Below are 13,979 nucleotides of genomic sequence, written 5' to 3'. Positions count from 1 at the left end.
TAACTTGGGGCTTCGTACACCATACCAAACATAGTTCAACAGCAAAAAAAAATTAAGTGTCTAATCATAGCGAGCTAGTAGCCCTCTAAATCCCACGAATGAAATAGGTACGACCATGAAAGATTTCTTTCTTGACTTGATCGTTTTTAAAAAGCTTGTTCACATAACTGGAAACCATTGCGAGGATTGTCCCTCACCTAGAGCATCGACTCTACAAATATTACACATTTTGTCACTGGGCACTCCTGAATCATACGGTACAGGCATGGAGCACACGACGCAATAGAGCCGAAGAGAATGATGCACCTGAAACTTCCGCACCACATTAAGGTTCGTGGGATTCTTGTCCGGTGAAACAACTTGGCATATAGGAACCCAGATATACCAGCACAACTAAATTAGAAGCAATGAGGCAATGCACATATAGCCAGAATTTTATAGAAGGATCACGCGCCTTGTGAGCATACACCATTCCTCCAGCCACTTGTAATGGCACCATGGAGCGCACAAGCTAGGCAGTTGAGATGTATCCTCCGTTGCCCCGGTCAAATGCGCGGAAGGCCTCGGCGACCTGCAAGTGGTCGACTGAGATAGAGGAGCGACAAGGTCAGAGGAGAAGCTGCGAAGGAGAGGGTGACCTCGTCGGCGCTGTTACCATCACTGTGCCGATCTCGTCCCGTGCGGGGTAGGAGGCCGAGCGAGTGGGAGCGTGATTATCTCAAGCTTGCTGGTCTTGCCGCCGTCGTCTACGTTAAGCAGGATGTCCAGGGCAAACGTTTGATCAACGCAAGCAACACTAATCTGCTGATGGTTCAAGGCAGCACCCATTCATCATTTATATACATAGTTCATGCCTGCAGCCTGCACTGTAGGACATCTGATAGGTGTGCTCCTGTAGTTCATTCAGTGAAAATGAAAAGTTGAGTCGTGAAAAACCTCGGAAATACAATCTTGGCTGAACGATTTCCAACGGAGAAGAAATCAATGAAAAACTTACAAGCCAGAACAGCAGCAGCCCACGCGTCCGTGCCAGGGGCCCAAGGCTCGCCATCGTCCATTGACTATACGAGACCATGGAGGGAGGGGAGGACTGCGGAGCACGCGTCCAGCACGGCACCATGGGGTCGAATAGCACGAGTCCATATCGATGAAGGGCGGGATGCGGGTTGCGGGGTACCAAGCATTGGCGAGGCGCGGTCGTGGAGGTCGAGCGGCGGTTGAGGAGTGGTGGATCCCGATATCCCGTTGCACCCATGCACAGTGGTGAAGGCCGGATCCCGTCGTGTGGGAGGATATGGGGTCAACGGCGGATGGATCTGAGTGGAGGCCGCGGCCATCGCGGCACCAGTGGAGAGCGTGGTTAGGCGGTGTCGCAGGAGGCGATGCGTTCATAGGAGGATCGGAAGGCTGCGGCCGCCATGGCGTCCATGGGGAGCGGGGGCGGCGTCGTAGGCGAGAGGGTAAGGGCATGTCCAATGCGGACGCTTAGCATGGGCGCCGTGGTATTATTCCCGGCCAATTAGCGGTTAATTGACAGAATCCCAGCGTCTGATGAGGCGTCGACGCAAAACTCTGCATCGAGCGCTAGAGCCTTTTCCTTCCCGCAGCAAGCGCCCAAGCCCTTTAAATTAGCCAGTGTATTAGCATCGGCCGTTGTAAGGCTGGGCGCTTAGTCACCCATTTAATTATTTGATATTTATTTTGTTCTCTGCTAGCGCCCATACAAGCGTCGACCATTGTTGATGCCCTAATAGGGTAGGGTGTGAGCGTGGGAAGGATTATGTTTCATCACACGATTTTTTCTGGGTTTTCTTCACCTGCTACACGGGAATAAAAATCGGTGGGGGTGAGGGGAGGGAGTTGCGATCGATGGGAAGGGGAGGAGGGACGAACGAAAGAACGATGTAGGAACTGTGCCATTAGAAAAGTTTTTTTTTTGATGTGCCATTAGGAAAGTTTGTTGTTAGAAAAGGCGAGGATCAATAAATTAGGAAAGTTAAGATTTGGAATTGATTGCTAATGAAGCTGGATTTTATTGTTGGGTAAGTGCTATCGGATCCTGCCTATTTGTAACATATTTGGTTAGGAAAGTTTGAAAAGGTTAGGAAAGTTTTATTGCGATGGTAAAAAAAATCAACATGAGGACATGACGGTGGGAGATGGGACGAAAATAAACCAGACGAAAAAAACCAACGAAATAAAACGGTTGAAAATGGTGGGACGAAAATTAACCTTACTATTCAACCAACTCAGACATTAGGAGTAGAGATTACTCCTACTGTCTACAGTCTTAGACCAGTCCAGCTGCAGGTTCCGAACCAAAGTATCAGTAGCATGACCACCAAAGTGAAACTGCAGCAACGAAGCCACTAGGATGCACCTGGCGCTTGGCTTGGATCCATCACAACTAGATCAATATCCTATAAAGAAAATATAAAAGGAATACCTAAAGTACAATTACTTCAATATCGTCCCAGCTTATAGCTTACAAAAGGCACCATATGTTGCATGTTTTCCTAGAATCCCACGGAGGGTTTTGCCATATCTCGATCATCGGAAAACAACAAAAGAACTTTTCTCTCAAACTTTAGCAGTCACTCATCTATTTTAAGATAAGAAAGTGATTTGTGAAAAAACACCCTGTAGGCACATCACATGAATAGTTCCATCAAGTATCTTCCGTTGGTTGTTGCTGCAGTTCACTGGCATATAAGCGCAAACAAAGCAAAGCTGCTGCTGAGAGGCTACTGCGCAACCAATATTTGCGACACCGATCGATGAAGGAATCTCACCCACATGTCTAGACTCGCCATTACATATACTTTGATTTTCTTTATGAAAAAGAGAGGTTTTCCCTCCGATTAATTATTTAATATACTGTAGTACCACAAAATACAGTAGTAGTTAAATTGCAAATCAGATATATGGTACACGACTGATGACGGTACAACCCAAGAATGTTGTATGGGACCATGGTCCATAGGTTCGGTTGAACCATGGTCCTAAAAGTCACCTCTCCGGTACAACCTCGTACACACAATAGATATTTGCTTACGATCGAGCTTAGCTGCAACATTAAAGAGTAGCTATAGTAAGTGCAGCAAGCAGCTAGGTAGGCGGTCGATCGACATGGACCTATGGGTTGTAGTAGACGATCTTGATCTCGGTGACGCCGTGGCAGTTGCCGCCGGGAACGGAGTGCTCAAAGCAGTGGTTGCCGGTGTCGCACCCAGCGGTGGGGCAGTGCCCCTGCAGCGGGCTGCCGTGCGGGGTGACCGAAACGCGGACGGACATGCTCGCCTGGTTGGTGCTCACCTCGTAGTACGCCCCGCCCTCATGGTCCATGTGGAACTCGGCCACGGCGGCGCCCTGCGCGGACACGCTCCCTGTCCACGCGCAGACGTCGAACGACTCGTGCTTCCCGCTGGGGAGCAGATACCCGTTGGGGAAGAGCGGCTTGCTGTTGGAGCGCGCCTCGATGCCCAGGGTCAGGTCGTGGCCGCACAGGTTTTGCACCGTCACCTTGTGGCCGTTGCAGGAGCCTTCTCCGGCGGCGGGCATGGCCATCGTCGTGGACAGAGCCACGAGCAGCAGGAGGGCCAGGGGCTCGGTCGACGCCATTGCCATGGCTTTGAGGATTAGGGACTGGCACGCACTGGTTTGGGCTGAGGTTTCTGCCTCAGGTTGGGGAGGGGGGGTATTTTAGCACGCGCCGGCTGGTTCCGCGCGTTTTAGCGGTGGCGGGAACTTACCGCCCGCGGGAAGCGTTTGCACGCGTGGGAGAAAGCGGCACGCGGCGCGGTAGATTTAGCGCGCCGCTTCGCGCGCGCCTATAAAATGCCGTACTCGTCACGCGCACACACACAGCCACGCGCCCTCTCCTCGCAACCTCGTCGCTTCGCTACCTTGCCGCTTCGCCGCTTTCTGCGCCACCACCGCGCCACCATGCCGTTGCGCCGACCGGGTTCTTCGGGCTACCGCGGCGTCCGCGAGCGCCCCAACGGCTGGTACTCCACCGAGATCCGGTCCGACGATGTCCGGCTCGGCCTCGGGTCGTTCCGGAGCGCGTACGAGGCGGCCCGCGCGTACGGCGCGGCGGCGTGGCGCTTGGATAGGTCCTGGTCGCAGATGAACTTCCGGAACGTCTTCACGCGCGAGCAGGCACAGCGCGTCGTCCCTCCGCCGCGTCTCATCACCGACATGGACCGTGCCGACCATGCTCGGCGCTGCCGCCGCCTCCTCATCGCCGAGGAGGACGAGCGAGCCATAGCGGAGTGGCGCCGTCGTCACCCGGAGGACGTCGCCGACGAGCGTGCCTACTGGGCGGAGAGGACGGCAAGGCGCCGCGCGGAGCTGGCGGACCGGCGTCGGCGGAAGGCATTGGCGAATGCGCAGTGCGATATCGTTGAAGCAGGTGGGAGGTCGATCTTCACGTCAGACGATGAACATTGGGACGACATATGGCTCGATACCTCGGACAACACCGACGAGGATGATGATGGTGATGATGGTAGCGACTTGGAGTAGTTTCTATCTATGTATGCCGTAGTAGTTTCTATCTAGTTGCACCGTAGTTCTATCTATCTATGCTTTCGAACTATCTATCTAGTTGCACCGATGTAAAATACCTTCATATCGTTTTTTATCTATGCAATTTATCTTATCTTATTATCTATGCTTTCAAAAATATTGTAAAATGAGCGCGCGTGCTGTATTTTTTGCGCACTGATGGAGCGGCACGTGCGCTGCATCTTAGCGCGGCTGCTGGAGCCAGCGGTGCGCGCCGCGCCAAACCAGGCGATGGACACACGGCAAAGCTGTTTTTTGTACGCGGTGCGTTCGACGTTTGTTGAAGATGCTCTAATAGGTTCGAGAGTGTAAGGCGTCGCTAATTCATCTTGGACGGCACTGCATGCACGCCAAAAGTTTGGCGCCGATCGATTTTTGTTCGCGGCGTGTCGTGTTCTGGTATTCGGCCAAACACGCCTAATTTTACGCTGTGTAGAAAAGAAGACTGCTCATCGTCTGTTATTTCTCCGTAAAGCCGACCAGCACGGCACGAACTTTGCCTCCCGCAAAAAAGGACGCATAGGACACGGCCTAGTGCAGGGCAGATTTGCAACCCCATGGTAGCTTTTGTTTAGCGATCGATCCTTTGCCTGAACACATGAGCCTCTTAAGGGCATGTACAATGATTAATAAGACAGTCTTATCTTATATTTTGCATGCAATTTAGAAATGACAAAAAAAGTATGTTTACAATGGGTTATATCTTAGCCTTATCTTCAATAAATAGTAATTTCTTAAAATATGGTGAGACAAATTGTGCTAAAAGATCATCTCTTGTCTTATCTTAAATAAGAGAAGACAAGTCTTTTCTTATGAGTTTTCTCTCCTTCACCTCATCATTTATCCTACATGGCACTCCTAAGATAGCATCATTGTACATGCTCTAAGAGCTTAGGCCCCGTTTGGCAGCAGAGTATTGCAAAAACTGCAGTAATGAAAAATTAGAGTATTTTAATCTATAGGTACCAGATACCACAGTTTTGGTAACAGAACCCCTAACCTCCCGGGTTGCTTCACGCGACTCCGAAGGCGCCGCCGTGGCACCTTGGGAGACCCTCCCTTGCAGCGCCGTTCACCATGCTGCCGAAGGAAGCCGGCCGCTCAGCGGACGGCGGCGGCGGGGCATCTCCGGCCTCTTGTTTTTTCTTTTGTTGTTCCCCTTGGTCGCCCTCCAATCTAGCCGCTAGCTTCTCGATCTGGCAGCTACCTGGTGATTCCGGCCTTCCGATCTTGATGAAATCCGTGGCCTAGACTACCGTGCGGGGCTGGTTCATGGACGCATCCACACGGCTGTTTCATAGGTGCACATGCGTGCAGATGCTCGTCCAGGGCTCCAGGCTGCCGGCTAGCTGCAGCACATATTGATAGCTGCTTGGTCACCTAGGTCTTGGCGGGCAGCGGCATGGCCGGGTCTTCACGACTAGGTGGAGTTGGCAGATCTGCTTTATCGCTTCTGATTGCGTCATCGGGAATTGGATCCAGGGCAGCGGCAGTCTCGCTGTGGATTGTGGTCACCATCAAAAGACTTTCTGAAAGTTCATCTTCAAAGATCCTGTGGTTGACTTCGGTGGCGAGATGCAAACTATGGATGAAGTTTTGATGCAGAGGGATGGTTGTGCGGCAGCGGCGGTCACACCACATGTAGCTGCTAGGATTGTGAAAAAGTGGTGGCGCCAACACATGACTGACTTCGATGGTGGTGCTACTTGAGTACCCGGTCTTGAGCTTCGGGGTGAAAACCTATGTTTGGCTCGAGTTGGATATACCTGGCAATGGCGATGTTTTTTACTTTGTTACCTTGTTGAAGGCTGAAATGCTCGGGCTGATTCTTCAGGGTGAAAACCTTAGATTGTAGCCTTGGGTGGCTCGATCCGGTGACGGTGACATTCGAGTGTTGCTCCCTTCCTGAAGACGTTGCTGTTGAAGAACCTCATCATTTGTGTGGTGTCATGCGATGGTCGGTGCAGATATGGTCATTGCTATAGTTTGTCGATCCAGGACCGGATTGCTTTGGGCATTTTTTTCTTTTTTCCTCGTCTAAAAACTCATAGCTTTGGTCTTATATGACTTTGCTATTTGACAGCGTGTTTTTGTGTGTGTGTGTGTGTTGGTGTTGGCTGTGTGCATCCTAGGTATGCAGTGGCCGGGTGTATGCTCATCGTATTTGTATCTTTTTTATGCTTCATTTTGAATCGATAAAATACACCCTTCATCAAAAAAATACTATAGTTTTGTCATATCAAAGTATTTCATAGTATTGAGAATACTGTGACGTGTTTGGTTGACGCTTGACGCTTGTTTACGACGACGTAAATTAGCTAGCTGTAATTCTCAAAAAAAAATTAGCTAGCTGTCTCATAGCAGTTACAAACATGCGCGTTCTTAGCTGGCCAGTGATGGACAGAACGGCCATGCACGCACAGACAAACCCCGTGGCATGCTAGCTATCAACGTTGGTGGGAGCACATCGAAGCGACATATGGCAGCTTGCACCGTCGCTCTGGCTTGGCCAACAACGGCGCATAGCGGCGAGCGCAAGCGGTCGAGGCAGTGCATTCGCCACTAGCAGCGGCGAGCAAGGCCGCGACGTGGCAGCAGGGCACACGTACGACACGGCTATGACCGCATGCAATGAGACATATGCAGGCTCGGCCAGCAGTATGTTGGGGGCTTGTGTTGCAGTCATCAGCGGGACCATGGCTTGAGGTGGCCAACGGGGCTGACTAGATGCACGACTCATAGGAGGAGAGAGGGAGGAGCGCAAGCGGAAGTATGATGGACACCAGTTTTTCCATTGCCGTCGTATGTGTTGAGTATGTATTTTGTTCTGTATGTGTATTGAAGTTGTGACCCATCTCCTAATTTTGTATATTTAAAATAGAGATCTTCCCTTATATTATATATGCATGCATCAGCACCCCAAATCAATATATCGTATTATAAATTATCTGTCTACATGATATCATCCTCTTCGATCTAACCCTAGGGTCAGCCGCCGCCACCACCGCGCCACTGCCGCGGCCGCAACCCATCACCGCAACGCCGCTGGCGCGCCTTTCCTCCCATTACCTCGCGCCGCAGCTGCCTTGCCACTTTCGCCTGCACGTCCTGACCGCGTAGCCGCTGATGTATTCACGCCTCGTAGCTAGCTAGCAGTGTAGACATTGCTAGCTAGCCACGCCCGCTAGCCAGTTGCCCCGCGCCGCTCTAACGTTCCTCCCGCCAGTCTGCGTCGCCAGCACCTGCCGGCTACTACCCGCTGCCGTCCGCGCCTCCCCAGCAGCCGCAAGGTGGCGGCGGCCGGCGCAATCGGCGGGGTGGCGGGGGCCGCCGCCAGCAGCAGCCGCAGGGTGCGGGGGGAGGGCGCTTCACTTCCAGCAGCCGCCTTCTCCATGGGCCGCCGGGCAGAACCCGTGGACGGGCGTCGTCCATGCCTATCATATGCCCATCCCGCGGGCTCCTGCAACGGGTCTCTTTGGCCCCCGTCCAGCGGGCCATCAGGCGTTCGTTGGCGCCCCCTACCAGCCCTACAGTGCCCCGCTCGCGCCGCCACCCCTTGGCGGCTACGGCGCGCCCGCCCAGGCGCCGCCCTATGAAGGCTAGCTGCCGCCGCTGGCACCTGTACCGTGGGACCCAGCCCTCCTGGCCGCCCTACACTCGGCGCCGTCGCTGAGCGACTATGGCGGTGGATTCGATTGGTACATGGACTCGGGTGCTACTGCGCACATGACAGCTCATCTCGGTAACCTTTCCTCCTCCACTCCCGTTCACACTCCCACTTACATCACCGTTGGCAACGGTTCCTCTTTACCCATCACCCATGTCGGTAGCACTAGTTTTCATTCCAGTTCCACACCTATCACTATGTCCAACGTTCTTGTTTCACCTGACATAGTCACTAGCTTAGTCTTTGTTCGCCGTCTTACTCGTGAGAATCCTCATACTGTTGAATTTCACAGTGTTTGTTTTTCTGTGAAGGACGTCCGTACCCGGATGGTCCTTCACCGATGTGATAGTCCTGACGAGCTTTATCTCGTGCACTCCGGCGCCTCCACTTCCACACCCGTCGCTCTCTTCGCCAGCGTTGACCTTTGGCATGCTCGCTTGGGCCACCCCAACCCCGCCGTTTTGCGTCAGATTCTTAGGAGTTTTTCTTCTCATGTAATAAGCTTGACGAGCATACGTGTGAGGCTTGTCATTTGGGCAAGCACGCGCGTCTTCCCTTTAGTGCGTCTACCTCAGTTTCCACTTTTCCGTTTCAGTTGATTCATAGTGATGTTTGGACGTCTCCCGTTGCAAGTAACACGGGCTATCTATACTATTTGGTGATTTTAGATGATTATTCTCATTATGTGTGGACCTTTCCCCTTCGTCGTAAATCCGATGCTTTAGCCACACTCACCACCTTTTATTCCTACGTCAGCACTCAGTTCGGTCGCCCCATACTTGCACTTCAAACTGATAACGGAAAAGAGTTTGACAACGTCGCTCTTCGCTCCCTTCTCGCCTCTCACGGCACCACCTTTCGTCTGACTTGCCCCTACACTTCATAGCAGAACGGCCGCGCTGAGCGCATTCTTCGCACTCTTAATGATTGCGTTCGCACGTTGCTCTTTCACGCTAACGTGCCCGCTCGGTTCTGGCCCGATGCCCTCGCCATCGCCTCTCTCTTAGTCAACATTCGTCCGTGTCGTCCCCGGTGGAACTATGCCCCTCACCACCTTCTTTTCCGTACACCACCGTCCTATGATGGTCTTCGCATATTTGGGTGTCTCTGTTATCCTAGCACCGCGTCCACCACGCCACACAAGCTTGCACCCCGCTCCATCCCATGCATCTTCCTTGGCTACCCTCCCAACACCAAAAGTTAACGGTGCTATGATCCTGTCACTCATCGTGTGTACACCTCGAGACACGTGTATTTCATCGAGACGGTGTTCCCTTTTTTTCAGGTTCCTCCGGCCGCGGCTTCTTCGGCTCCGGCCCCTGCACCCTTACCTGGTGCGACGCACGGCGGCACCCCCCGGCGCCCCCCCGGCCCGGTGCCTTCTGCCACCCCATCCCGGGTTCTCGACTCCCTCACCCGAGGTTGAGTCCGACCGGGCCCCCGGGTCCCCAGCTCCCTCGCGCGAGGTCGAGCCCGCGGGCACTCCACCCGCCACCCAGGCCAGCGCCGCCACTCCCGCGACGGGCTTGACCTCGACCTCGCCCGTCGCCTCCTCCGTGGCTGGCTCGACTGGCGCCGTCGCGGCTCCTGACGTCGCGGCCCCCACCGCGGGAGCCCCTGTTGTGGCCGCGGCCCCCGCCGCCGCGGGCGCCCCTGTTGTGGCCGCGGCCCCTGACGTCGTTGTGGCCCCCGCTGCCGCGGCACCCACCGCCCTCTCGCTGGCCCGGTCACCCGTGCCCGTGCAGGAGTGCATCGGCCGAGCACGCGCTACTCCTCCGACGAGTATGCGTGCGCTGCCTCGACATCGACGCCATCACCCATCCCCACCTCCGCTCGTGCCGTCCTTCGGGATCCCCATTGGTTGGCTGCGATGCAGGAGGAGTTTGATGCCCTCCAGCGCAACCGCATGTGGAAGCTTGTTCCGCGACCCTCCGTGCCAATATCATCTCTGGGAAGTGGGTGTTTCGCCACAAGACTCGCCCGGACGGTTCTCTCGAGCGCTACAAGGCTCGATGGGTGGTTCGTGGTTTTCGGCAGCGCGCGGGCGTGGACTTCACCGACACCTTCGCCCCGGTTGTGAAACCGGGCACGATCTGCGTCGTCCTTTAGCTGGCCGTCTCGCGCTCCTGGCCTGTGCATTAGTTGGACGCTTCCAACGCCTTCTTGCATGGTCATCTCGCCGAGCAGGTGTTTTGTGAGCAGCCTATTGGTTTCGTCGACGCCGAGCATCCCGACTTCGTGTGCTTGCTCTCCCGCTCTCTGTACGGGTTGAGGCAGACGCCTCAGGCTTGGTACCAGCGTATGGCAGCCTTCCTGCAGTCTCTGGGCTTTCGGTCCACTCGCTCCGATGCCTCACTCTTTGTGTATCATCAGGGAGCTGACACCGCATATCTGCTGCTCTATGTCGACGACATCATCCCCACGGCGTCCGCCCCCGATCTCCTTCAGCGGCTGACCGCTCGTCTTCATGATGAGTTTGCCCTCAAGGACTTGGGGCCCCTGCACTACTTTCCCGGCATCGAGGTGATCCGCCGGGCTGACGGTTTCTTTCTGCATCAGCAGAAGTACGCCCACGAGCGCCCTGAGCGTGCCGGTATGCTTAACTACAAGCCAGCGCCCACCCCCGTCGACACGAAGGTGAAGGTCTCTGCTCTGGAGGGGTCTCTCACGTCCGTCCGATTGAGCATTTTATCGCTCTATCGTCGGTGCTTTACAGTACTTGACGCTGACTCGCCCCGACCTGCAGTACGTTGTTCAGTAGGTGTGCCTCCTATGAACCCCCTCTCACTGTACTCTGGTGAAGCGTATTCTCTGTTACATACGTGGCACCATGTCATTGGGACTCACCCTGACGGCCTCTGCCTCCACCGACCTTGTGGTCTACTCGGATGCTGACTGGGCTGCCTGCCCCGACACGCGACGCTCTACGTCCGGCTACTGCGTCTACCTTGGGCCCTCGTTGATCTCTTGGTCATCGAAGTGGCAGCCCACGGTCTCCCGCTCCAGCGCTGATGCAGAGTATCGTGCCATGGCCAATGCCGTGGCCGAGTGCTCTTGGATACGTCAGCTGCTCCAAGAGTTGCTATGTGATGTTCACAAGGTCACTCTTGTCTATTGCGATAATGTTAGCGCGGTCTATCTCTCCGCCAACCCGGTGCACCATCGACGGACGAAGCATATTGAGCTCGATATTCACTTCGTGCGCAAGCAGGTTGCCCTTGGCCGTGTTCGGGTTCTCCACGTGCCGACGACACAACAGTTTGCTGATGTGATGACTAAGGGATTGCCTACTCCCGTCTTCGAGGAGTTTCGGTCCAGTCTCTGTACCTCCGGCGACGCTTCGACTGCGCGCGGGGGGGGGGGGGGGGGGTGTTGAGTATGTATTTTTTTCCTGCACGTGTATTGGAGTTGTGGCCCACCTCCTAGTCTTGTATATTTGAGATAGAGGCCTTCCCTTTTATTATATATGCATGCATCAGCACCCCAAATCAATATATCGTATTGCAAATTATCTGTCTACAGTATGATTTGTCAAGACCGACGATCCTCCACAATAGGGCAGCGGCGACGACTTGGGAGCGAGGAAGGCGATAAAAAAAACACACCCGTTTTCTTCGCGTGCTCTGTTTTTGAAAAAGAGGTTGGGGGTTCTTTTTTTAATACAGAGAAAATACCACAGTTTTAATTATACTACAATATTAAATACTCCCTTCGGTCTTTTTTACTATGCACATTGGATTTGTTGAAAGTCAAACTTTGCTAAGTTTGACCAAATTTATATTAGAAATTATTAGCATCTATAATATCTAATAAATATAATATGAAAATATATTCCAAGATGAATCTAATGATATTGGTGTTGTTATGTGAATGTCTATAATTTTTTATATAAACTTAATCAAAGTTGGATGAGATTGACTTCGGACAAACCTAATATGCAGAGTAAAAAAGACCGGAGGGAGTAGCACAATTTTTTGGGTAGCAAAACAACTCATAGTAATTAAAACCGTAGTAATTCGGGTAGTATTCTTATAATACTTAGAAAAAACTGAGCTATCAAACAGGGGAATTCGGGCCGTCCAATCCTTTGCCTGATGCGACGCTGACCGTCTAATTCGCCCTGCGGTGATTCCTGGCCGTAACATCAAAAGTTCAAAACTGGTAGATGGAGCAATGAATAGTGAATTTTTTTCACCTCGGGATACTGGTCGCACATCTGTGACTCCGTGGGGTTTTCCGCCGGTGGGACCTTCCTGTTTGTGGCTTTGGGTGCCAGGGTTTTTCGATGTGGGTGGCCCGCGGTCAAATTTAAAATGGCTGCCCCTGTGGTTCCCAGATCCTGCCGAGGGCATAGATGGGTTTTTCGATGTGGGTGGCCCGCGGTCAAATTTTAAATGGTCTCTCTCCTCGCATCTCCCGGCCAGACCCCTTTCCTCCCTCCCCCCGGTCAGTCGCCCTCTGGCATCTCCCGGAGGGGCGCCACTGCAGCTACCTTCGCTGCTCCCCCCTCGAGCTTGTGGTGTCCCCATCACTTAGGAGGAGTGGAAGCTACCACTCCCGCAGTTGCTCAGCTCTCTCTCCCTTAGAGTCGAGTGGCTCATGTATAAGTATTTGTAGAGATTCACTATAGACCACATACGGATGTATATAGATGCATTTTAGAGTGTAGATTCACTCATTTTGCTCTGTATGTAGTCCATAGTGAAATCTCTACAAAGACTTATATTTAGGAACGGAGGGAGTATATACATTACTACACCACAACCTGTAGTACTGCAATGTTACTCATTTCAGTGTGTCCGATTCTCAATGTGCGTCCCTGGTATGTTGTCCTTACGTCGCCAGTAAGATATGCAAAGTTGTTTGCCCAGCAAAACAAAGATGCAAAAGTTGAGGGAGCTTCAAATCTTAAGTCTAGCCACCTTGCATGTCATACTTATACTGATATAAAATAAAAAAAACAAAATAATGAAAAGGATGTTGCAACCTGCTGACTGAGATGTGAAAGCCGTGACAACGATGAACATCACTTTTTCTTGGGGCAACTCCAAGGACAGTCACCTAAGGCAAGTCCAATATGGTCCTTGAAAACGGACACCACCAAATGTCCGCAGACATGAGTAGGGGCGGAGGCCATCAAACGGAGTCACCAAATATCCCATTCCTGTTTTTTTTTTTTTTTGATACCGGACTACTCAGAACAAGCAAATATAAATAGCACAATTCTTAAGGAACTAAAAGATAAATATTCCAATGCAACAATAATTCAGATAATAATATTGCAATCAAAACTTAAAGTTTTAAGATAAAATAGTTCAAGTTTGAATTCATCTTAGTGGGACACATGTTCTAGTTGTAAACGCTCGAAGATGCTCAATCATATTATTCTTTAGCTAGAGCAGGATGGAGGGAAAACTGGGTTTGTGATGGGGTCTAGGCTGATGGGGAGGAAGAAGAAGAAAGTGGGGCTCTCTCCCCTCTATCTTCCATTGGCGCCGGAATGCAGCGGGGGAGCCGCTGCAGTACTACATGACTCGGTAGCATACCTAGAAAATCATACTACTAGCGGCAAATGACTCAGCCTTTCGTTTGGTAACGTCCCCCAGGCCAAGACAATGCTGGCATGGCAATGTCATGTGCTTTCTTGGCCACGTTTCAATGTCATGGCCGTGTTTTGCACATTACATCACGTTACATTGATATATGCATACATGCATATTCATTACCTAGATAAATTTATGTA

The 13,979-nt window shown here is 52.4% G+C and overlaps 1 protein-coding gene across 1 annotated transcript; it reads right to left on the bottom strand.

Annotated features, from left to right (window-relative positions):
* Positions 1-2,907: 2,907 nt before the first annotated feature.
* Positions 2,908-3,621, bottom strand: LOC125517494. The gene has a single exon (XM_048682697.1). The coding sequence runs from the start codon at positions 3,619-3,621 to the stop codon at positions 3,136-3,138; it is 486 nt and encodes a 161-aa protein (XP_048538654.1). The 3' UTR covers positions 2,908-3,135.
* Between the last annotated feature and the right edge of the window lie 10,358 nt (positions 3,622-13,979).

Source organism: Triticum urartu, chromosome 6 (assembly GCF_003073215.2).
Source record: "Triticum urartu cultivar G1812 chromosome 6, Tu2.1, whole genome shotgun sequence".
NCBI classification, from domain to species: Eukaryota; Viridiplantae; Streptophyta; class Magnoliopsida; order Poales; family Poaceae; genus Triticum; species Triticum urartu.
This window is presented reverse-complemented; position numbering and strand designations above follow the sequence as displayed.

What these genes read in the sequence shown, in the direction of transcription:
- LOC125517494 (XM_048682697.1), bottom strand. Translation starts at nt 3,621, where the DNA reads ATGGCGTCGACCGAGCCCCTGGCCCTCCTGCTGCTCGTGGCTCTGTCC.